At 39.4% G+C, this 26008-nt stretch overlaps 1 protein-coding gene across 2 annotated transcripts in view; it reads left to right on the top strand.

Annotated features, from left to right (window-relative positions):
• unc13bb (unc-13 homolog Bb (C. elegans)) overlaps nt 1-26008 on the top strand; it is an 86252-nt gene that overhangs the window by 32525 nt on the left and 27719 nt on the right. For both annotated transcript variants that reach the window (XM_060895342.1, XM_060895341.1), the window contains 6 exons: nt 2119-2332; nt 14851-15147; nt 15799-15889; nt 24300-24346; nt 24522-24600; nt 25808-25882. In XM_060895342.1, the coding sequence (XP_060751325.1) occupies nt 2119-2332; nt 14851-15147; nt 15799-15889; nt 24300-24346; nt 24522-24600; nt 25808-25882 (803 nt within the window). The remainder of the gene's footprint in view (nt 1-2118; nt 2333-14850; nt 15148-15798; nt 15890-24299; nt 24347-24521; nt 24601-25807; nt 25883-26008) is intronic.

Raw genomic sequence — 26008 nt, 5'->3', positions numbered from 1 at the left:
TTGGGGGTTCGATTCCCGCCTCCACCTTGTGTGTGTGGAGTTTGCATGTTCTCCCCGTGCCTCGGGGGTTTCCTCCGGGTACTCCGGTTTCCTCCCCCGGTCCAAAGACATGCATGGTAGGTTGATTGGCATCTCTGGAAAATTGTCCGTAGTGTGTGATTGCGTGAGTGAATGAGAGTGTGTGTGTGCCCTGTGATGGGTTGGCACTCCGTCCAGGGTGTATCCCGCCTTGATGCCCGATGACGCCTGAGATAGGCACAGGCTCCCCGTGACCCGAGGTAGTTCGGATAAGCAGTAGAAAATGAATGAATGAATGAAGTTTGTTCCTGTTATCACTTACATTACAGCAGCTGCGAACACAGCAGATGAACGAAATACACTCATTTTTCCACATCGCTGTTGAGTTCTTTATTTAGATGTCAGTTTACAAATACAGCAGCATCACTGACATCACCACCACCCCCACTGGAAAAAATATGCTCATTCTGATGCGTTATGGTTTCAGTAGTTTATTCACTCATATAAAGACTCGTTTAAAGAATATTCCATATACTCAAAGTATAATAATAAATAGAATTAATAAAAATATGTTAATAAACAAAGCAAATCTTATTATTATTGATTGTCTTGCTGACATGCAGTAGACAAGGAGATTTTCCGACAATGGAAGATCTTCCTGAGTTTTTACCTTTGTGGTATCTCTTGTAAAATTATATACAGACACAATAGAAAGAATGAGTGTTTCGATGCCGACGAATGTTACTATATACTGATTATATTCTGTTAATAAACTAACATAGTAGTTGACGCACTGCTTCTGTATCAGAGGAATCAAACAACATTGATTACGTCCACTTTTAGGATTTGAAGCTGATCCAATGAGGTTCTGGGTTTTATTGTACATCAATTAATGTAAATGCAGGAGCGCCGTGTCATAGGATACAAACGTTTGTCTGAAATAACTGGATTTTCATTGAACAGTCCTTCATTAAATGCTCCTAAAAACATTCTACACATGAGATAAATGAAGCTCATTGTTTCTGTTATCTATATTTCTGTACCATATTTTCCGGACTATAAGCCGCAACTTTTTTCCCACGCTTTGAACCCTGTGGCTTAAACAACGCTAATATATGGATTTTTCCAGCTTTCAAATTTTTTTTTTTTCAAAAAAACACATTCTGTGACGTGCTCAGTTTTTTGGCTGCATGAAGCTTTCATTAGACCAATAAAATTGCCGAACAGGTTAAAGGTGGGGTCTCCGATGTTTGAGAAATGCTTCAGAAAACTGAGTCAGGACCAGTCAGGACCCGTGTTAATATAGGATCGGCTTTCCAGCGCTGGAGAGAACTGAAGGAGCAGGAAGTTGGTCACATATTCACAGATTGGAGTTTCCCGAGTCAATAACTCCTGAGCTAAACGCTGTTACTACACAAAACACGGTTGTAGCTGCGTCTCTACATTACTACGATAGAAAAGAGGTGTTATTTGTGTAGTAACAGCGTTTAGCTCAGGAGTTATTGACTCAGGAAACTCCAATCTGTGAATATGTGACCAACTTCCTGTTCCTTCAGTTCTCTCCAGCGCTGGAAAGCTGATCCTATATAAACACGGGTCCTAATCAGTTTTCTGAAGTATTTCTTAAACATCGGAGACCCTACCTTTAACTCCGACACTGAAGGAAATGACTTCAGTGGTTTCAGTGCACAGGAGGAGGAAGATAGTGACCAATGACTTTCTTGGTAAGCTACTGTTCACTACTAATTATTTATTTTTTGTTACAAACCGTGTTTTGTTAAAGCCTGTGTAAAGTTAATTTGTTTCAATGCACCTGCGGCTTATAGACATGTCCGGCTTATTTATGTTCAGAATAATAATTTTTTTAAAAATTCAGTGGGTGCGGCTTATATTCAGGTGCGCTCAATAGTCCGGAAATTACGGTATGTTATTTGTGTCAACAGTTGTGTAATTTATGTGGCATGTTTCATATGGTTCAAAATCACATTTGTAAGTACAGGCTAATGCACAAAGCATGATATGGCAGCCAGTCCCTTATATTTTTATATTAAACCTTTTTTAATATACTTATTTACCAAGTCTTTTACATTGACCTCACAGCATTGGACGATCTAGACAGTGCAATGGACGATCGGGACAGTGATTACAGGAGTGAAACAAGCAACAGTCTACCCCCACGCTACCACACTACAGCTCAATCCAACTCCTCTGTACACCAGTACCCGGTGGGGCCACGTTTTCCCCAACACCCAGACTCCTGCACAGACTCGGTGCATAGTTTTGAACTGGACTATAGAGACCATCATCCAAGCAGGTAAAATCCACTAATTCTGCAATAGTAGGATATTATACAGGAACGTGAACGTAGGTACATGCATTTCTATACGTGATGCGATGTGACGTGACGTGACATACAGCTAAGTACGGCGACCCGTACACAGAATTTGTTCTCTGCATTTAACCCATCCAAAGTGCACACACAGAGCATAGAACACACACACACCGTGAACACACACCCGGAGCAGTAGTGTTAATTTCGTCAGACGAGACGAAATATGTTCGTCAAGACGAGACGATGACAAGACTTCACCACTGTCCAAAAACGCTGACTAAGACAAAATTACCATGCATTATTGTTGACGAAAAAAGACGAGACGAAAATGTTTTGTATAAAATAAAAACTAAGATAAAATCTCTCTTCGTTTTCCTCTACAATTGTCTCTGCTTTTTCATCAGTTGTTACACCTTTAAAATATTCAGAACCAGTTCGCTGCTTTGCGCTGTTTAGTGTGTGCGTAGAAAGAATTCGTCCACACGCCGCTCAAAAAAAAATAAATAAAATCCTGAGCACAAGTCCACCGTCTAGGCTTTTAGTGTTAAATTATATTTCCTGTTGTGCGCAGGCTCTTTTACTGTACATGACAGCTTATGTCCCGATGACCGGTCTTTGTATTACGATTAAAAGCAGTATCAATAAAGTAAAAAATGTCATGTGCAGTCAAGTTCGAGTGTATGCACTGTTTAAACGAGTGTTCTCAACTTCTCACTGATACTTTTGTGATTCACGGACTGTAAATAGGTTGTATTTTAGGCCCACAGTAAAGTAGACCTATTCTTTACAGTTTTTCTGAGTATATTTATTTTATTTCTGATTTGAACAGAAACATGAGACACAAGGCAACCAAAACAGTTTTAAAAACCTTTGTAACTTAAGTTGTCAGTCGGAGTCTGTTGGGCCCCAGCTTTTGAATTGTGTTGGTTAAAATAAAATACTCTTCAGAACAGGTTCATCATTTGTGAAGCTGTCTCCTAAATCAGAAATTGAAAACCAGACACATTTAACATTTGCATTCAACAAAAATCATTCAAGTGTATTTTGTCAGGTCATTATGACATTTAACCAATGTTTGAGATGTGAAACACTTTTTTTACTGAAATGTTTATCAGTAATAATCTCAGTAATAATGTGTTATTTTAAAAAAAGACTAAATTCAAAATTTTTTGACTAAAACTAGACTAAAATTAAAAGACTTTTATTCGACTAAAACTTGACTAAGATACCTTCAGTTTTCTTTTGACTAAAACTAGACTAAAATGACGAGACTTTTAGTCGACTAAAACTTGACTAACAAAAAAAGATATGTGAATGACTAAATATGACTAAAACTAACAAGGACATTTGGCACAAGACTAAGACTAAATTAAAAATAGGTGACGAAATTAACACTACGGAGCAGTAGGCAGCCATTTATGCTGCGTCACCCGAGGAGCAGTTGGGGGGGTTCGGTGCCTTGCTCAAGGGCACCTCAGGCGTGGGATTGCCGGCCCGAGACTCGAACCCACAACCTTAGGGTTAGGAGTCAAACTCTCTAACCATTAGTCCACGACTTCCCCTATATGTGGTGGTGGTAAGTCTCAAATGGATATTACTGCTCCTGGTGTATGTTCACGGTGTGTGTGTGTGTGTGTTCACGGCTGTGTGTGTGCACACAGAGAATGAATTCTGAGTATGGGTCACTGTACTTAGCTGTACGTCACATCACTATTTGAAGCCAGAATGACCAGATTTTAGAAGCAGTGGAACTGGAGGCATTTGTGGTGTTGTCTATTAAGCCCAACATCCTGTTCTTATGGATGAGTCTCTCTTTGGTGTTTCAATGACTCTGTGACTTTTTAGTGTAAACTAACTATATAGAAACAGAGATTTGTTGCTTTAACCATTGTCTCATTTGTTGTAAACCTCTTCGATTGCAGTATATTTGCTGTGCAAGGCTCTACTAACAATTGTCAGTACAAGAGAGTTTTCTAGTCTGTGATTGGAAAAAAATGTCACAGATCAGTTCAATGGATCAGTTGGACATAATTCACTTCCTTTAATTACACATATTTGGATCTCTCTTCTTTTAGTTTCAAATACGAATGCTTTATTTGGAGTTTGTTCTTCTGTTTATAAGATCATTTAAAGGCAGCGTCTCCGATTTTGGAAAGCCACTGTCGACATTTGAAATCACCAAAACAAACACGCCCCTAACCCAAATGGGCCCCACCCCTGTATTGATAGCTCCGCCCACACATACATACGTAACCCAGGCAACTAACGGAAAGAAATGTGTCTTTATCATAGCTGAAGGGAAGAACAATATGATTGTAGATAAACAAACAAGCAAAAATGACACACAAGCATAATCATGTAAAGGACAAAGACATATATTAGTTCTGTGTAACAAAGCAAAACCAACGTTACTCACCTATCGAGAAGGAAAAAAGCACCTCGGCGTCTTAAGTTGGTCACATATTCACAGATTGGAGTTTTTCTATCGTAGTAATGTAGAGACGCAGCTACAACCGTGTTTTGTGTAGTAACAGCGTTTAGCTCAGGAGTTATTGACTCAGGAAACTCCAATCTGTGAATATGTGACCAACTTCCTGCTCCTTCAGTTCTCTCCAGCGCTGGAAAGCTGATCCTATATTAACACGTCCTACTTCTTACCTTATCGTAAGCCTTTCTTCGCTTTCTTTCTTTGTTTTTATCCTCCATGTCAGTGTTAAAATCACTTTCTGCTAATGTCACACATGCGCACTGAACACTCTCTCCGACGCATATTGACAAGCCCCGCCCCTTTCTGCTCATTGGCTACACGTTTGTTTTGATTTTTGTTTATTATTCGGCCCGACTCAGTTTTCTGAAGCATTTCTCAAAAATCGGAGACCCCCCCTTTAATTGTTTTGTAGTACAGATGTGACTTGCATAACATTTATTTTTGAGCTTCTCATTGATGTCATATCAATCTTTTGTTACTTTCTTAATCTTCATTGTTTATATGTCTGTTATTAATGTTAATTTGTTTTCTTTTCTCTTTTCCTTGTTTTAATTCTCCTTTTTCTATCACCCTGCAATATAAGAACTCTAAGTGAGAGAGGGAGAGTTAGAATAATTCCTGTAGATTCAGGTATGGGTGTAGAGGATTGGGAGCACAAATATAAAATATGGCATAAAGGTTCCCTGAACGATTTCCTTGATAAAGACGAATGTGACTTGGATGCAGAGGTCATTCATCACTTTACAAGATCCAATCAGGATTCTACAATTAGCCAACAACCTCTGAAAACAAAAGTTAAGTCTTCATTGAATCCTGCCTATCCAGAGGGTTATGATACAATCGATCGAAGACGGAGAAAAAAGGTTCGAGATCCATCTGGGCTTGTAAACACAAGAATGGAATTTATTGGGAAAGATTTATTCGGTCCTGATCTTGCTCTCCTTCGTCAGAAACGGGGAGAGCTTGTGCTGCGTCAAGTTGCCGAAATGGAAGAAGAAGAAGAAAAGATGATGCCTTGCTTAAGGCCATACAAAAATGGCTTGTTCTTTAAAACTAGAATGCAGGCTAAAAATAAACTGGAAAACACAACACACGACTACATGGCATTTCAAGATGAAGAAGAAACAAGACTTAGACTGGGCATAGACCCTAATTATGAAGGCTCAGATGAGATCCAAGTATCTGAGGAAGAGTTAGAGGAATTCTGCTCTGAGATCAGTCAGCACTATAAACGCTGCAAGAAAGATTCATCTTTTGATGGCTACATTGACAGGTTTCAGGGTTATTGTGATAGGAAGACTCCGAAAGGTAAAATTGGGGGATGGACTGATGAAGTCATGTTGTCTCCTGTTGAGGAACCCAGTGATGAGTATGTTGATCCAATAGATGAGCTTCAATGCCTAGTGGAAACTGTCTCAGAATATCTGGCTGAAAAAGAGGAGGAGATCAATAAGTACGGTTCTCTGCCTGAAACAAGCAAATCAAGGCCGTCCTCCCAGGGTAGTGCGAGGACGGAATCTTTTGGAGACGACCAAGGTGTCACCTTAAAGGATTTAAAAGAAGACAAAGCGATTGAGGTCAAAGAAGGAAACTCGTCTGAACAGGGGTTAGGCAAGAAGAATGCCATGAACTCATTCTTCAGCTCCTTTACTGATAAAATTGCCCCAAGTTCAAAACAAGCAAGATCAAATTCTGTTCAGTGTACAGAAATATCAGATTATGCTACAGGTAGCTCTGGTTTATCAAAATTGTTGTCCTTTATGACAAAGTCTCCGAGTCCAGCACCAGTAGCTGTGGTATCTCCTACTCAAGAAACTCCACCTGATAAGTGGAAGTCACTGATGCCCACTCGACCATCAGATGCAAAGCCACAAGAGATCATTCAAAAGACACCTTCTAAAAGTTATCCCCAGAAGCAAAATGGTAGCGACGTTACCAATCAAAATGTAAATGAATGCCAGCAATCCATCGCTTCAGGCTCAGAGTTCATAAAGGTACAACCTCAAAATTGTTCTTCTAAGGGAGGTGCAAATGGAACAAACAAGCATTTTTTAGAAGTCAGCAGTAATGAGCTCAATACGAATCGTATGCTTTCAGTAGAACAGTCTAATAATATGCAGGATTTCAGGCAGAATGAAGATCAGACTACTGCCTTCATGGAAAAACACACCAAAACTGACAGTAGCAAAAACATATCACAAAAATCCACTTCAGATTTGGGATTTTTCAGCCCCTTGAAGAAATCAATTAGCTCTCTGATCTCTCCAGTACCTAGTATGCCTCCTCAACAACACACACAGACAGTTTTTCCTGTATTCAGAACAGAAAATGAAGTCAGAGAAGCCAAATCTTTATTACCTGGGAACAAAATGGAGGTTCATTTCCATGATTCAAACACTGTGCCAAGCAAACAGCCCCCAAAAGCAGAAAGGGTAATCTTCTCAAGTGATGAAACTAGTGAACTAAAAAGCTCAGTAAAAAATATAGCCAAACCAGCTCAGACTGCTTCTTGTAAAATAAATTCTGCAGCTAACGTTTCTTTAAATCCGAGCAAGGTTAGATCTCCAGCTCCGAATCCAGCCGAGAGACGACCTGTGGTAACTTCAGAGACTAGTTGGTTTTCAAGTCTTTTCAAAACTGCAAGTCTACAGGGCCAGAGGTTAGTGGACCAGAATTCAGTCAACCAAAGCTCTCGACCACCTACTGGATCAAGTCAACTCTCTGAACATCATCCACCAACTCAGCAAGCATCTCCTCAACAAGGAACTATTTTATCTAGTCTTTTCAAATTAGCTTCCAGCGATAGTCTCTCAAATAATCCAGCAAACTCCACACCGCATCAGAATGTACCATCTAGCGCTCAGCCTTCTCATCAACCATCCGGAGAACATTTTCAAGAGCATCCGTCAAGAATTTCAAAGGATCTCCCGAACAAACAGAAAACCATAGAGGGATCTTCTAGATATAGTGACAATGTATCTCAAACAGCAAGCGATCATGGTGGCTTTTTCTCTGGCCTTTTCAAAGCTTCATCAGAGAATTTATCTGCCACTCAATCTGCATCATCTCAACAACAAAGTTCTTTGGAGAGTAAATTTACGAAACAGAACCCTCCTCAGGCAGAGGATGATACCCAGTCAGGAATCATGTCTGGAATTTTTAACAAGTTCAGAGCTTCTTCTGATAAAGTGGCACAGAGCAAATCGGCTCCCCTCGACCAGAAACAACAATTGCAGAGTGCACAGAATGAGGATTCTTCTCAAAACGTGCAAGCATATAAACCACAGACTCAACTACAGGCTGTAGCGAGAGACCAAAAGTCCCCTGATTCCGAATGGCAATCTGTGAGGTGTATGAATCAGAGGGAATGTGTTCCAACCTCCACAAGCTTGATTTCAAACATTATAAAAGAGCATCCAAATGTATCTCCTTTATGGGATGACACAGAAATGGGCAAAAAAACTAATGAGAGTGCTGTGTTTGATTCTCAGCCATCTAGCTACGGGTATAATGACACTTTTGGAAATAATTTATCATTCTACAGTGATGACAACAATTTGGACCTGAGGACTTCGGCACGTTACGAAGGCTCACAACAAAAAAACGCAGCCTATATTTCGAATAGCACAGGTCATTTGCCAAATTCTGCTTCCTTAAATCATGTAAAAATCAGATCTGACAATTTGCCTTCCACCCCACTTCGCCTCACAGGTCAAATGCAAATACCCCATCCGTATTTAAGGCAGAGTGATCCCTCATTATACGTTTTCCCTGAGCAGCATGCACACGACAATAAATTATTTTATGGAATTGATCCTAACTGTGAACACTATTGGAGCCAAAATTCTCTGCTGACCAGACAGCTAACTAACCAACCAACAAGGTCTGATCCATGGGAATACAGTCATGCCCCAAATTTAGAGCCATTGTCCGAGATGTCTCAAAGCTTGATCACGAATGTGGATAAAAATCAGCAGTATTATTCCACACATGAGTGCATGGCATTTAACAACAGTCAGGAAAATAGCCTTAAGCAGCAAGAATATCACCGAAGAACAGCCAACAATTTAAATGTGCAAAAAATGTGGAACAGCCATAACAATTTGGGTCGTCTTAATAATTCCTGTATTGAAGAAGGAGGTGCTTTAAATCTGAGCAAAAAAGGAAACGGCAAATATGACAGTTGGCAATCATTCAGTGAGGAGAGCTGCTGCAGTTTAAATAGTGTAGCTTATCTTGAAGGGTATTATGAGGAATATCCATCAAACCTATCTTACTCTGCTGATACAGAAAATATATACACTGGAACATACAGACAATCTGCAAGCAATGAATGCTCTCCTGGTTTAATTGATTGCTCTAATGATTGGAATTATACTTCTGCAACAGCTGCAGATATAGAGGACGATGCATTTTTGGAAGATACAGAATGGTACCAACAATGGCTTTTACTTCTTGAGCAAGGTATGTGGTGGCCAGCAGATGATGGAGATTGTGGATACTTTGTCTACACTGATCACGAGTATATCTATGCATTGCTAACAGATGGGTCTGGTCAGTATGTCTACGTATGTACTTCAGAAGACGAGACGTGGGACAATAGGCAGATGTTTGATAACTGTCCAAGTGCCTTGCTCAACGATGAGATGGTTATGATGTGTGGTTTCAAAATTCCACTGTACAATGAGGATGAGCTATTCTGGTTTCCAGGACAAGATCAGAACGAGGCCAAGCTTTTAAATGGACCCCTTGACTTGTCTGATGCATTTTGGACAGGTAATGAAATTATGAATATGAATTTGGAAAGGTTCTCTAAGATGTTTGAGAGCTCTATTCCTGCTGAAAGACATCAAGCTATGGATTTTTCATTGTATCGATTAAACAAGGTTAAAGCGGACACAAAGCAACAGACCATGAATGGTTCTGCTGACCAGGACCATTTTCTGGAAGTTCTGGATCTGAGAGTTAATGGAACTAATTGCAAGCTTAATAACAGGCAAAACAAAGAACTGCTATCTCAGAAAGTCAGTATTTCTATTTCTCCAAGTCAAACAACACACTCATTGGGTGTTTACAATTGCTACCAGCCTCGTCAGAGACGGCTTTCATCCTCTGGAATACAAGTAAAGGATATTAATGACACGTCAGAGGAAGAATGGCGAAAAAGAGTTCAGCCTGGAGTACAGCCAAAGAAAATATCATCTCTCTTTTTTTCTCTTGTTGGAAAAAGTCAAGAATCAGAGTCACATGGAAACACAATTGGCTCTAAACCTTTTACAACTGCTATACATGCTACACATCCTAGAGTGTTACAAGAAAATTCTGACAAGAATTCAGTCCCAGAAACCAAAAGAGACAAGGAGATTAAATGTATTCCCTTTACAGATCTTCAAAATATAAAATCAAAGCCCATAAAAAATGATGGTTCCTCCGCAATCCCAAAAGAGAGCACAAATCAGCAGACCACTAAAACTAGGTCATCTAGAATCCTGCCAACAATTCCATCATCTGTAAGTGCCCAAGGTGCAACTCCCAAGGCTAAACTGGCTAGACAAGCCACTGTGTCTCAGCAATCTTCTATTCCTGAAGTTTCTACAAACTCAATAAAAGTACCTAGCAAATCTGTTTCTTTTGTAGTTACACAGGGTGGCGATAAACCACCTGAGCAAAATCAAGGAGGCTTTCTAAGTTTTTTCCAGAACGCTATGGGAATAGAGAAGCCAAATCAAGAGTCAGTCAAATGTTCTCAACATGTAACTAATAAAACAGGGAAAAACAAATATGACCTTGATGGAGTAAAAGATTCAATCACAGACAAAGACACAGGAATGAGCAAACTTCTAGGGTCAGTAGGAGAATTGTTTAACATCGAAAACACTACTTCGCACCTGCAATCAGATGAATCATTTTTACAAAAATCCTCTTCACATCACCACTTTGGTTTGAAAAATGATGCTGAAGAAACAGGCTATTTTTATCGTAGGACTTCAGAGTCTGAAGGGATTCAGAAATCACAGAGACAGAGTAGATTTAATCTAGATTGTAAAACAGATATGACCCAAACCTCACCTCGGGAACAAATGCTTAATTGTGCATCACAGACATTTACTTCTAATGATAAAGATGGACAGATTTCAGAGAGTTCTCATATAATGCCACCAACGTCTTGCAATAAATCAGAACCTTCTACCAAATCAACAAGCACATTGTTTGGCTTTTCCTTTGCCATCTCTGGACACACAAATAACGAGGGGCAAACCGCAGGGGGAGGGCTTCTGTCAATGTTCAGTAATTCTAGTCCACAACTGATGACACCTCCGAAAGAAGCAGCTTCTCAATGTGAGGTGGGGGGTGAATCTGCAAAAAACACAACAGGCAATAGAATCTTGTCTTTGTTCGGAAGTTCCAACACAGAAAAGGCTGCAGTGTTAAAACAAACTACAGAAAATGTACCTAAAAATGGGACACCAAGCAAAAGATTACTTTCCATGTTCAATGCCTCTAGTACTCAGCAAACCAGCACACTACATAGTGGCTCTTCAAGTCAGGATGCTTCTCTAAAAGAAGCACCAGGGAAAAACCATGTGTTTATTGGTCCTGATCCACACCAGAATTCGTCACCAACTATGTCTACTAGTCAGACTTCATCTCACGGAATTGTACACCAGGATCCTCCAATAACCACTTCACAGGAGACAGGATCTTTTTTTGGTGGAATATTAGGTGGCCTTTCTACCTATAAAGACAAACCAGTTAAAAGCTTGTTTTCTAGGCTTGGTGGCCTTTCTAGCCCACAACCTTTATACACTCCACAATCAACAAATGTTCCAAAGGCAGATCCTGAAATTCCAGAGAAAGTGTCAGCCAAACAGCTAATAGGGATTGATGTAATCGAATGTGTACAAAACCCCCAACTTGCTGTATGTAATGTTCAAGAAGAAATTCCTCAAAAAGAATCACCTGGAAAAGGTCTACTCTCATTTTTTGGTGTTCATAGTCCACAACAGAATATGTCTCAACCTACACCCGTTCTACGTGGCATTTTATCAGGCTCCAGTGGGAATAAAGAGACTGCAAAAGGATTACACTCAGAGTTTGGCAACACAAGCAATGAGCAAAATGCTAAGATTCGCTTTCAAATAAATGCACAGTCAGACCTATTTCCTGGAGCAAGTTCCATGGAAAATGAACAATCTACCAAATCTTTAGTAAAATGTATGTCCCCAGTGTCTAGTGCTCTCAACTTACATCAAGCAGACTATATTCATTCTACTTTACCTGAGGATAAATTGCCAAATTTCACCACCCCAGTTCAACCATCTTCTGTTCTTCTCACAGATGGTGGAGGTACAGATACAGGTCCAGATGAAGGTTTGCTGTCAGCAGGTAGTGAAGTTCATTTTCAATCCAATGCAGCACCACCTAAACAGACCTGTAATTCTACTGAAACTGCATCTGCTGTTCCACATGAGACTACTCAAGTTGTTGACACAATTTCTGTATGCATGGAATCGACTATAAGCTTATCCACCCCTCCCAGTGGTTCAAGACCTGAGGTCACTTCTCAGAATGCAGCTTCTGGTTTATTGTCAATGTTCAGTGGGTCAGGTACCCAAAATACAGCCCCTCAGGCTGGGTCTGTACTTGATGGAATTATTCCAGGTACCACAGGACCAAAGGAAATTCCTGGCAAGAGTCTGTTTTCTATGTTTTCTGGCCCTAGTTCAAAATCAAAATCCAGTTCAGATGCAGAAAATCATGGAGCTTCAGCCACAAAAGAACCACCTGGTAAAGGATTGTTTTCCATGTTTAGTGGGACAAAGCCACAAGAGCATTCACCTCCAACATCATTACTGGGGGGCATTTTTCCTGGTGGCATTACTGCTAAAGATGTTTCAGGAAAAGGTCTGCTGTCCATGTTTGCGGGTCCTAGTCCAACGACGACTCCCAGCAAGACAGAAACAACATTCAAACCACCTGAATCTGGAGCACATTTTAATACGTCCTTGTTTTTTTCTCAGGGAACTACTTTAAAAGAGTTAATCAGTGAAGAAAAGAACACTGAGTTACACAAATTTTCATTTATAGGAGCTGGACATTCTGGAGCAACCAACAAAATAGTTAATACAGTTTCAGCTGATGGTAGTAAAAAAACTGAAGATAACGAACCAATGACTCTACAACCACAATCTGCTTCAGTGATGGAAGGACAAATGTTTTGTTTTGATGATGCAAAGGAAGAAAGTATCCAGATAAAATCTTCAGTAGATAGCAAGGACATAATGGAGTCTACTGCTTTTTCTGGAGAATTACTTGGCAGAACTTGCTCATTGCCAGAGCAAAATGAAAATCAAAATCTGACACAAAATGAGATCCAACCTCAGCCTAAACAAGAAGGTATGACTACAACAGAATTAATAATTGCAGAAAAAGAAAGTCAACAAAACCTTCCTGATGTGGAGAAGTCTGTCTTTGAGGCATCAACTGATGTATTCTCTGGATTCATGTCTAAAATGTTCTCTGGTGCCAGTGGACCTTCTAAAACATCAAGTGGTCTTCTCTCCTCAGCACCAAGTTCATTTATTAAATCGACATATTCAAGAGAGTCTCAGTCACAACAGACAGCTTCTCTCTTTGGCTTTTCAAGTAACTTGCCAACCAACACTCTAAAAAGTGACTTCCTCGGTATGTTCAAATCACTTGAGGTAGACAAACCAGCCGAAACATCACAGTCTACTATACGAACTGAATTTCCTGTCCAAGACCAAAGAGAGCCAAATGATATAATAGCATCTTCAGGGGACATAAAGTTAAAAGAAAATCCAATTGGAGAGAAATCGAATTTAGCTCACCAAACACAGCATCAAGTCATCAAGACAGATGAGACAATACAAGTTACAAATGCAACACCTGTAAATATGAACCAACCTGGAGATACTTCCTTAACTAGGCTTATTGATGATGATGTCGTTGAAAGTGATATAGTAATGGGGAAACCAATCGTCACTGTTGGTGAACCCGAAGATACATTGAAGGATACCTCAAGAGCAGCTCAACAACCTACAATATTGGAACAACCCCGGTCTATATTTGGCTTGGCTGGTTTATCACCGCCAAAACGTAGTTTTATCTCTGAATCTGAAGACGCCAGAAAGTCTTTTGGGTCTTTGTTTTCTTCAGTTGCTAGTAAAGGTCTATCCACAATGCCACAAGCAGATGGAGGTGGCCTTTTGTCTGGATTCAAGTCTTTCTCAACAAATTTCTTTTCAGAAGAGACTCCAATTTTATCAAATAATGAGCCAACATCAATGTTTGGATCAAAAATAAGCTTGTGGCAAAAAGAAACACCAGTACCTAAAAAAAAGCAGACACCTGATGTTATTACAGCCCAGCCTACCTCACTAGGGTGTCCAAAAAGCCTTTTGGATTCAAATGAAATGGAAGAAAATTTCAATAAAATTGATAATGAAATTATACATGGAACTGTGTTATATTTAGACATATCTGAGTTTGAGGACCAGAATAAAAGCACAGGTTCTAAAGATGTCTCCAAACTTCAAATTAGTGAGTCCACCCTTGAGCTAGATTGTCTACCCCAAAAAGGGCAGGAATCTCAGAACCAGCTCCCATCCTGTGCAGCTGTCTCTTCAGGATTACAGCAGGAATACAAGGAGCTTTTGATTGGAAAAAGGCTAGTAACATCATAAATCTCTCCCAAAGAATTTATGATGACCTAACATCAACATTAGCAACAGTGGTTGTGGCTTCCTCTGTGATGTTTTCTAAATCCACTTTTTTGATCGTGTGGTTGTGTGCATAGATTTTTTGTCTTGTCTTCCAATAATCCCATTTTATATATATATATATATATATATTATATATACACCTTTTCATCCTATCCTGTAGCTAACTAAATCGATTTTCTGTCATTGTTGTGTTCAAGTATGTAATCCTGGAAATGTTTTGTGGCTTATTTTGCTTCTTTTTTTTTGTTCCCCCATTCACAAATCAGTCCTGCTGGCAGTAGTCGTTTTGGATCTTCAGGAAACCTCAGTCAAGCTAGTTCTCCACTTAGTGAAATGGGCCAGGAGAATGTAACGGGTTCAGAGCTAAAGGAGTCCTACCACTCATTCCATAATACAGGATATCGCCCTCCTGCAATCGGTCACTACCCAGCCAACAGACATACCTCTTGGGCAGAGGATGAGGGGTTAAAATCTGCTCAACAGAAGGAAAGGGATGAAAGCAGCATCTTAAATAAAGACAATGTTCCCCAAATGCAGAAAAGGACAGAAATATCTCAAAAAAGGTATGAATATGTTTGAATGTGCTTTGAGTAAAACCGAGTGTTTATTTAATCTACTGTATGACAAAGCCTGTAATTATTTAGTTAGTTATGAATTTCTTGCTATTAGCTATAGCTTATGTGGTGAATATACAGTACTATTCAGTACAATATAATGAACAGCTCGTATTTTCATTTAAGACATTTTCAGATTTCTGCTATTAGTTGGTATGCTTAGTTAAATTAGTTGAGACCGGAATTGGGGAAAGTGGTGTCAGATCATGTATTATCATTATTGATGATAATACATGTATCATGTATCAATCATATGATTATTTTATGGCATGTTTATTGCCATAAAAGCGACTTTTTGCTTTTAAAGTTGTAGTTTTTTGTAGTGTGTTTTTACAGTCTGTTTAGTTATTATTTGAAGTGGTTAAAGCATTGGGAATCCAATGTACCTATTGGTAGGCAATGGAAAGTAAAGTGTATTATACATCAACACAGCTGCTACACAATGGTTTGCTGTTAATGAGAGATCTTTTGGTACTTGACTCTAATCAAGAATAGGTTCTGTTTCTTTTGCCTGTACCGGTATTTCACTTGAGCAATCGGCTAACTGATTGCAGATGTTAGAATATATACCTGTCTCAAAAAGGGCGGTCTCTGTCTCAGTTTCCAGGATGATGGATCTGCGTTGTCTGTCTCTGCTTCTCGAGTGCGCTGGATAAAAGCCTTCAACAAAGTGAGGCTTCAGCTTCAAGAGGTATAGTAGGGAGCTCATCCTGTCCATCTCCTCAGATCCTTTGTCAGCTTATCCTTCCCCACTCCACACCATAGAGTGTGTTTTTTAAACCTGTTATTTACCTCTATAATAAATATCTTACCACAATATATTGTATCTTCTGGCAGTAAGTATGAATCACATACATGCTTCCCCCCACTCATGACCAAATGTCTTTAATCGATTGAGTTTTACCACATTTGTGGAATAGTACATGTTGGAAAGCACTGCTATAAAAAAAAAGATATAATTTGAATTTGCACTGGTGCTCCTTCAGCACTCAAAAAAAGGTCAAGGTGTGATGTGTGGTCTGTTTGGCTAGAACAAAAGTACCCAAGGAATGGCTGTTGAACTTTTATTTATGTCAGTCAGCCAAAACCTGCTGAGATTCTCGTACTCCGGACCTCTTAGCTCTAATCTGTAAAGGTCAGAAGCTCTCTAGACATCAGAGATGGAAAAAAAAAAAATCTGTAGGACTAATTAAACACAAACACACAACAGGGATGGATTAGCAACTCTTATGCCTCTTTGTTATAGTATGTTAGCAACTTGTTGCAAACTCAAAAAGGATGATGTTATTACTGTGACTCAGAAAATAGTTAGCTAACATTAGCTGTGAAAGTAAAAGCTTTTTATTAACATGAGCTACCAGTGCTTTGCGGAATCTTGTAAGGTTGGCTCGTGTTAGCTTGCTTGTTAGCTGTAGTTGTGGAAATATTCATATTTATGAATACGACCTACAAATCTCCTGAGAACTCATGTCATGTTGGATCTATCACACGTAAGCTATGTGATTAGTGAAGCACCGAAAAGTAGAACATATTAATTCATTTGAAAAAATCCTGTCAGTTTGAATTAGCTTGCTAGCTGACAAAATTCTAAGCCTTTTTTAACATGACACACATATTTTGACTGGGGGTATAATGTTAGCTTGCCAGCTATTGCTAGCTGAGAAAGTTGTAACATAGATGAATAAAGAATCTTTGAGAAATCCTGTCAGAAACTAGCTGACTAGTTTGGTCAGGTTAGGTCATGTTAGCTAGCTAGCTAACTAAAAATATAATGTATATGGGTACCAGTGACCTCTTTCTTCCTTCTTGATGTCTACAAATACATTTAAAGTCACACCCAGACTCCCATCTATGGTTTTAAACACACTTTCTATTTTTTATTTTTTTTTTTTTACTTCTCCTTATTTGCCTTGACACGCTGTAATTATGAGATCAGGGTTTCTGTGCTTTTTGGTGTGCTTAAATTAGGGATGTGTGTGACTTTATTGGAGCTTAAATCAACCCAAACCTTTTATGTAACCACTGACTGAATAATCAGGTTATTTTAATAAATGTCAAAGCAGCTAAAACAGCATTTTAGGAAAATAATAATAATACAAGACATTATATTTTATAAATGAATAGAGGTGTGTGTGTGTGTGTGGTGCTGCTGTTAGATGGTGGGTGTGAAGCAAAGCAGTGCATTAATATAACTGAGTTAATGCTAATGAAGTACTTTTATACAGCAGTTCTGAAACAAGGCTCCATTATGGTGATTGCTAGCGTGATAGCTGGCACAGGAGCCAGCGTAAATGGCTGCTGATTGTATAGCAACTTGGAACAGTCTTGCTTGCACACGTGTATGCATTTCTGTTTCATGAAGGACACTGGAAGCTGTTAAAAAGCCAATAATATATTCATTTTTAGTCATGAATTTTAGTTTTCTCTCAGTATTGTCTCATGGTTGTGTCATAGGTGTGTGACTGAAATCCAGATAAAGCAGCAAGGAGAACATGTAAACGTTCTCAGAGTTTTAAACATGAGACATCTTCGATCCAATAAAAAGAAAAGAAATGAGAGGTAAAAGATGAGGGACCAAATAAGGAAAGATTAGGTTAGTGCTGGAATACATCTGAGGATACAGACAGAATAAAAGGAGGGAAAGAAAGACTGGAAGGATGGAGAGAGGAAGAGAGAGGGAGAGGGAGGGACGGTGGCAAGGTTGTCCGAGAGTGAGCTGCCAGACTGTAACAGTGCCGTGGACTTTATTTGTCGCACAATAAAGAGTGCCTCGTTTTTAAAAACCCACTTCCTGTGTCTAGTGCTCACTCACTCGTTCCCTCCTGAGGAGAGGAGCAACTGTAATGGTGGATTTTATCTTCGGGATGTTTTAATCACTTGTGATACTTCTTATGTCGACATTTTTTTCCGAGTGAAGCCTCTTCTCCTGTGCCGTGTGGTAAGATGATGCTTTTTTTTGTCCAAATCTTTCAGTACCAGCATGCTATATAAAACAGGCATGTTCCTTTCTCATCAAACTGAAGTTCTGTTTTTAAAAACCCTGACTTGCTTCGTTTAGTATTATAGTCCGTAATCAATAACTAATCAGTGACTTCAGGTATTTTTGACATTTATATGTAAAGGAAATCTGTCGTCCATCCAAAGCACAGGCAACAAAAAGGACAAAGATGGATGAAAACTAATAAAAGGGGCTCTAATATATAATATAAATGGGAGTCTTGCCACACAGCTTCCAGATGATTTAGAGAGAGCTGGGTGCAGTAATGAGATTAAACAGGACATGGCCAATGAGAGCTGATTAACTTGATTAACTTGAGTCAAATGGTCTATGTTTTGATTTCTAATACAAAGTTTAGTCATGTTATACTATAGCAATAGCAAAACAATGCTATGGATTAAAATATTTTGCATTTGCATTATTGAAGCAGTGAATAAAACTCAGTGATCTCTTACCAACGACATAATTGCTAGCAATATTGTTTACAGGGTTGCGTTAAATGGCATTTTAGGATGTCTGATTTTGGAGTTATAAAGCTACATACAGTTCAGTAGTACTTGGTGTGAAATATCCTATGTACATATTAATATTGTGCAGTTTGTTAAATCTATATGCACTACACATCAACAATAAAGTTTTCACTATCACTAACGATAAACTGTTCGCTAATAACTGCATTGAAATCATTTGATGTTTCATGCAACATAAGATTAATGAAGTTGCTCATATTCTAGACCTCAGTCCAGGTGTAGACATAGGAAGTATTTGAGTAGATTGAAATGACTGTAATGGGGGGGCACGGTGGCTTAGTGGTTAGCACGTTCGCCTCACACCTCCAGGGTCGGGGTTCGAATCCCGCCTCCGCCTTGTGTGTGTGGAGTTTGCATGTTCTCCCCGTGCCTCGTGGGTTTCCTCCGGGTACTCTGGTTTCCTCCCCCGGTCCAAAGACATGCATGGTAGGTTGATTGGCATCTCTGGAAAATTGTCCCTAGTGTGTGATTGCGTGAGTGAATGAGAGTGTGTGTGTGTATGAGTGTGTGAGTGAATGAGAGTGTGTGTGTGTATGAGTGTGTGTGTGCCCTGTGATGGGTTGGCACTCCGTCCAGGGTGTATCCTGCCTTAATGCCCGATGACGCCTGAGATAGGCACAGGCTCCCCGTGACCCGAGGTAGTTCGGATAAGCGGTAGAAGATGAATGAATGAATGAATGAAATGACTGTAGCATTTAGAGCTATTCCTTTCATGGAAAAATGTATGAAAAAACTAGCAGATTTTTAAATATGAACTTTTGTAGCTGAACTTTTTTCGTTGCACTTTATTCCATGACATGGGTTTGTGTTGGTGGAAGACAGCTCCTCAGGCTAGAGATGTCCGGAAGGGACATCTATTGGTTTGTTCCTTCTTTCACACACATCAATTTCATTAGTGATATTGGACAGCGTCTGGGACTAGTGGGGTATAATTAATATATACTGGGGTATATAATTAATATAATTAATAAGTATTCATTTAAGTGCAGATTTTCATGAACGCTGGATTATGTGGTGCAGTATTTCGGTTGCAAAATTGTTTGCTGAACGTTTTTCAGCTCTACATAAAAATTAGTTTAACATCATCTCATACTCTGTATATACAGTATTAGTGATTTTTATTTAATAATCTATACTGTTAGCATTTTGATGATACCTTGGATACTAAAAAATGAGTAATTTTAGTCAATACCGTTTCAAAAATAGGCACTGGACAAGGCGGACTGAAAGAATCGTCTAAAATGACTCGTTTCATTCTCCGGGCAGTGAGCCAAAGCTTATCCTTGAGTGCCACCACAGCAAACACGTATTACTGGAGTCTCAGTTACAGTCATGTCAACTACTCAGTGTATTTAGAAGCATAGCAGGACTGTGTCTGAATTTCAATGACCATCTCATTGTGCATTAGCCTTTAGCTGTGCATATTATTAGAGTATATTATGGTGAAATGGATTGCTGTTGCTTGCTTCAGATGGTGACTGACTGCTTACCATCATTGATCTATTTTGTGCAGGCAGCATAGCCTCGAGATGGATGAGTTTTGTTTTTTTTATTATATTTTAGTGGACTGAACTTTTAATATAGATAGATAGAAGAGTTTGATTTTTTTACTCATGACCAATAATATATGTGAAGAATAAACTACTGAAATAATTAGAGTTGGGTATATAATGGGGGAGAAAAACAGTCTCTGCAATTATTCTGCTGAAAAAAGACCAGCTAAATGTGGTGTCAACCTGTCAGACGGGGGAAATGGTAAAGCAGCCATTAGACTCAGCAGGGCTCTAAATGACACTGGTGCCTACAGCTGGACTGCTGTTACTCTGTGTGTGACTGCAAGCTGAAATACCACCCTAATAAATTTTAAAGTCTGCAAATTCAGAAGCATTTCAGACAAATACTGTCAATAAGAATCTAGAGTTTTAAAGCGTCAATTGAATTCACTAAATGGACTCTGTGTACGTCCTTGATGTTGGTCGCCGTTGCTCTGTTTCAGAACTGCCTTCGTCGTATTTTTCAGCAGTTTGTTTAGGAAAGGTTCATGTCAACACTTTTACTAAAATACCACTTGACAAATATGTTTGTATCAGGATAACTAGCATCTTTTCATGCACTACAGGTGACCATTCTCAGGTGCCTTGCTGCTGAACAACATGTAAGGAAATAACTACTGTACTAAGCTGGTCAAGCTAAATTTGTCAACACTAAAACGTCTTATGCTGCGTAATGTTACCACGAAGTCATAGTGATGAACAGGATGAGACAAAAGAAACTGGCATCTTCCAGTCCAAAAGAAAAGACCTGGGCAAGAAAAGAGCCCAGAGCCTCAAGGTCCGACATGGCCTATATAAGAAGATTCAAAAGGTTCTTCAGGGTCCAACAGAGTTGGAGACTTATAACCTTCAACACACCTCTGCAGAAGTGGAGGATGACATGTTCATCTATGGAATAAGTCGGGAACCTTCTAGCTATGAGTCTGGGATCACCTCAAATGAAAGTTCCCTTAAAGCAGACAGTAAACACCTGATGGGGGAGGTTAAGTTACACAGTGAAAATACCACTGATGACCCATACTCCGTACCAACTAACATGACTGCCTTGTCTAACACAGATTTTATGGACAAAACCGCTAGCATGGAAGAGCCACAGACACTCAGGAAAGAAGAGGCGGAAGACCGAGGAAGAAGCAAGGAAAGATGTTCCAGCAATATAGTAGAGCATATTCTGAAAGAGCTTCAGGGAATTAATAAAATTCAGGAGGAGATCTCTGACTTGAGGCAGTACCTGAACTCTGTAAGTGGCTCTGTCGATGAGGTGTCCTTCTGCGTTGATTCTGTGCTGATGGAAATTGAGGGACTCTATTCTGCGAGCTCTGGTCAACCTTCACCTCAAAGTTTAAGGGTTCATCACAAAGGTCAGAATGATGTAGCGGCTACCCCAAGACATAGAAGTCCAATGCTAAAGAGGTCTGAAAAGAATGAAACTCCTTACTGTGATGCACCAAGAAAGTCCAGAGCACATCATGCTGAGGATTCAGACAACTCTGAGTCATCCTGCAGAGTACGCCTTTCCACTTACTGTGATCATGACAAGGATTATAGCCAGGATTTCCCAAGTTCTAGTTCTTTGTCGGCTCAAAGCTTTAAGAGTATAGAGCATGAAGATAATTACCATTCTATGGAGGCAAATCTACAAAGGACTGGCTGGGATACCTCACATATGCATTTAAGTGAGAGTAGAGAAGGAGGATGGAGTGGAGACACAGGGTGGAGTGAGGATGATTGTTGCTCTTGCCAGAATAGTGTTGATGATTTGGACGACCACAAACAGTCTGAAAGCTGGTGTAGATATAATGGTGGAGCAACCAGCAGCACTCCAGGCCATTCTTCCCGAAGCAGCTCTGAGCATCTTTCTTTACTATTTGGACACCAGTATAACTCACTATCCAGTTTGTCCAGTGCTGCAGACTGGAGACATCCCAGGAGGCATACAGGTCCTGGTGTTGAATGTGATTGCACAATGAATTGCCCATATTCCCGTAGTTCTGGTTACCGCACCATGGATGCATATGTAGATGACCTGTGCAGTGGCCCATCCACAAGCATTAGTTGTTCCACAATGGTGTTGACAGATTATGACGATGTCTGCCAGGATTTGCACTCTTCTTGTGAAAATTGCCTGAATTTGGGTATGTATTCTGGAGACAGCGCAGAGAGAGGCTGGCACAAGAATGTTTACAGAAGTATGTCTGCAGAACAGTTTGATCAAGACGATTCTGAGAATATGGATAACTTCCCACGGGGTGATGTTGGGATCGATGTAGTAAACATAAGCAAAACTATGCTGAACTTTCGGTCTGCTCTTAATGGAGCTAAAAAGAGACTTGAGGCATCTGATGAGAATAGTTCTGACATTCATGAACACCATTCAGATGAACTTGATGACTCAACTGTAGAGGGATCTGATTTCGATCCGGTTATACAAACCAGCACTGAGACATTGGATCAAAGCTTGTCACCTCACAAGAGAAGATTTCAAGAAGAATATGATTTACGTGAACTACAAACGGACCAAACAAACGACTTGCAGACCTTTGACCCACAGGAATCAACTTCTGGTACAGTGTCTCCTTCTTGTATTCGAACTGAATACTACTCAATGGACCATTCATCCATTGAAGATGAACCTCAAACAGATCAAGAGCTTTTGCATAAGGCTTGTTCGCTTGAATTTATCCCAGAGACGGCGACAGTAGAGGGACGTTATGGGGAGACTGGTCATAAGGAAATGACCCAATTTGTCTGCGAAGGCACTGAGTCAGGACCTCTGGGGATGATGTTTGAAGCAGAGGTTGAGTTTGATCAATTTGAGGCTCGGGTAAACTCGGGCAATGACAACAATGATCAGGTAGACCCTCACCACCAGAAGTGCCTGGCTAATATCCAGCGTGTTCTCAAGGAGCAGAGACAAAGACATAGGTTGTCCCGGATTTCTAAAGAGTCAAAGCATATATTTTCAGAGCAAGAATTCAATCCAGGTATTATTTACATACGTGTCTGTGTCTTAAACTTGTTTAAATCTTCTGCAGTAAACTTACCATAGCTGTTTTTTTTTTGTTTTGTTTTGTTTTGTTTTGATCTGTCTTGCAGAGGAAAGCAGCGAGGTTACTCAGGTCATTTTGGTCAAATTTTAGTCTTACTGAAATTGCACTCACATATTTCCATCTTGTCTTATTTATTTAAACAGTCATAACGTCGCTGTCGGGCGGAAACCTCGTATGTCCAAATTTGGTCAATTTCATATTTTTTCACATATCGATGCTATTGGTCAGTCCCCACGTGGGTCTGTTATTTTTACAAGTTATTAACCAATCTAAAGTCTTGAAAATAGCTTGAGCACAAATCTCATAACTCCATTGGACACTTCAACTGTCCACCTCTTCCTCACTCTGCGGGAGAGCTTCGCGGCATATTTCTCCTCAAGAAGAGTCGCAACGAATCAACACGTCTTCTGAGGTAAATGTCTTCAAAACACTGGGCTCAAAGAAAAAAAAAATCTTGACCCCCGCTAGTTCTGGTGCTCGTCTGAGGACAGGAATTTAGCGCAAGACAATCCACTGCAACGCGGACTAAACCCTGTGCACTGCAGATAAGGTACGGCGTTTTTTTAATTTCCTGAAAAATAACGGTTTTGGAGATACGAGGATTCCGCCCGACAGCGACGATAACTAAGGGCATGCTCTGTTTATCAATGCATGCGACCAATGCAGAATATTGTCCTCAATCTCAGTCACTTTCATCTGTTTTTATCACCATGATATTGTTTTAAAATACCATGTGTTATTTTAATAAAATCTAAGATCTTTGGTATCACACATCCTCGGAGGTAACAGACAAGGAGCACCATTGTCTTTGTTTTTACTAACTTTTGATTACTTCGTAAATGTGGTGAAACTCAACCAATCATGCGTTCATCATTTTTGATTTTTTTTTATGTAGCTTTTTGGTTTCTTTAGAAAGTCTCCTTTCACAACACTGAAATATAAATCACAATTGTTTCTCTGAACTAAATAGGGCCAGGACAATGGAGACAATTCCAGACATGACTGGGTCAAAGAAGGGTGAGTTTTTGTTTTTGTTTTTTTTTCCACAGAGCTGCAATGTTTTAATTTAATACATGAAGTTACACTTTGTTGTATCTGTGTATTTTGAGTATTAATGTGATCCACATGTGCACGGTTAGAAACATCAAGTGTGTAAGTGTATGAATCTCTGAGTCTTCTGTGTTGTCCACAGAAGTGGGAGTGGCCTGTTTGGGATTGATAGCATGCCAGACTTGCGGAAGAGGAAACCAATCCCTCTTGTTAGCGATGTGGTAGGTGCTCATCTACAGCACTCCATTTAACTCCATTGCTAGTGTCTGTTTGCTCAACCTTAATTAACCTATGATTTTTCTCAAGGAAAAAAACTTTTAGTTTGCAAAATCTTATTAAGATTTCATGAGATAATTATTACAAGTAATGATTTTATGCTTGCATTTTATTAGATTTGCTGAAGAATTAGTTCTTGTTTGTGCTACTTTTTGATTTAGAGACACTGTTTTTAAGACTTTATGTAAGACTTTTGGTCTGCTTGTAATTTTTTATTTTTATAATGCAAATGCATATTGAGATGTTTTGCAAAAAAAAAAATTTTTTATTTTATTTTTTATTTTTTATAAATTAACAAATTGCTGCTGATTTCTGGACAATCTAGTTGATGTACAATCAGTATTATCTTCTTTTGAAATAAACATCTACCTCTTTTGAATGCATTCACCCATTGTATCCAGGCTATGGTAAGTTTAAAGAGTGACCCCACTTTTTTCCCACCTAGATAAATCCACTCTAGCTGTTTATGGTCAGTAGGAATGGATAGTACTGAATTTATTAATCAGTATTTATCCATTCTGATAACGTGCAAATACGATCAATTAAGATTCTCTCCTCTACTTCGCCTTCATTCTCACGTCATGTCGGACTTGAACGAATGTTTGCTTCCTCATATCATGCATGATGAGATATCTGCCATGCAAATGAGGTATACCTGGTTATCCATGGAAAGCTGTCCATGTGATATCTGTTTACATGTATTTGCACATTAAAACAAAAAAGTCATTGTTCCTCCATCAACCAATCACTAGATGTTACTTTACATGCATAGCCATGTAGCAGAGGTTTGGACACTCCAAACACAACTCTACATCTTGTTGAATTGTGGAGTCGTTTGTTTATGAGTTTACCACCAGTGATGGTGAGGTTCTCTTCTCAAACCTCCATCATTTTACTCTTAAGATCCTTGTTAGTTTTATAATTTTCCAGCACACCCGTTTCTTGCTGTGGTTTTATTTTTCCTCTCTATCTGTGAATCTTTCGGTTCCATCAAACCCCAATGCAGTCGACTGGATGCATTTGGAATCTCGTGTCTTTTGGATTTGCTTTGGGTTTTCTTTCTTTCCTCACTTTTTTTTAAGCTACCATTTTTTGCCCTGAAGAATGATCAGAATATGTTGGAAAGCAATGTATGTTCTTCTCTGAACACAGGCACTGGTTCAGGCCAGAAAAGCAGGTATTGCATCTGCCATGGCTTCCCGAGCCTCCGTTAAAGACGAGGAGCTGGTGAGTAAGATGCTTATGATGAGTTTTGGGATTTTCCGCATGCAGAGTCTGTTAAGAGTCTTTATAGTTGATAAAAATAACGAACACCTCAGTTTTTTTAGTTAGAACTAAGTAGCTGGATGATGT

The sequence above is a fragment of the Tachysurus vachellii genome, chromosome 20 (genome assembly GCF_030014155.1).
Source record: "Tachysurus vachellii isolate PV-2020 chromosome 20, HZAU_Pvac_v1, whole genome shotgun sequence".
Lineage (NCBI taxonomy): Eukaryota > Metazoa > Chordata > Actinopteri > Siluriformes > Bagridae > Tachysurus > Tachysurus vachellii.
Note: the sequence above shows the minus strand (reverse complement) of the source record. Positions and strands in the feature narration are given on the sequence as shown.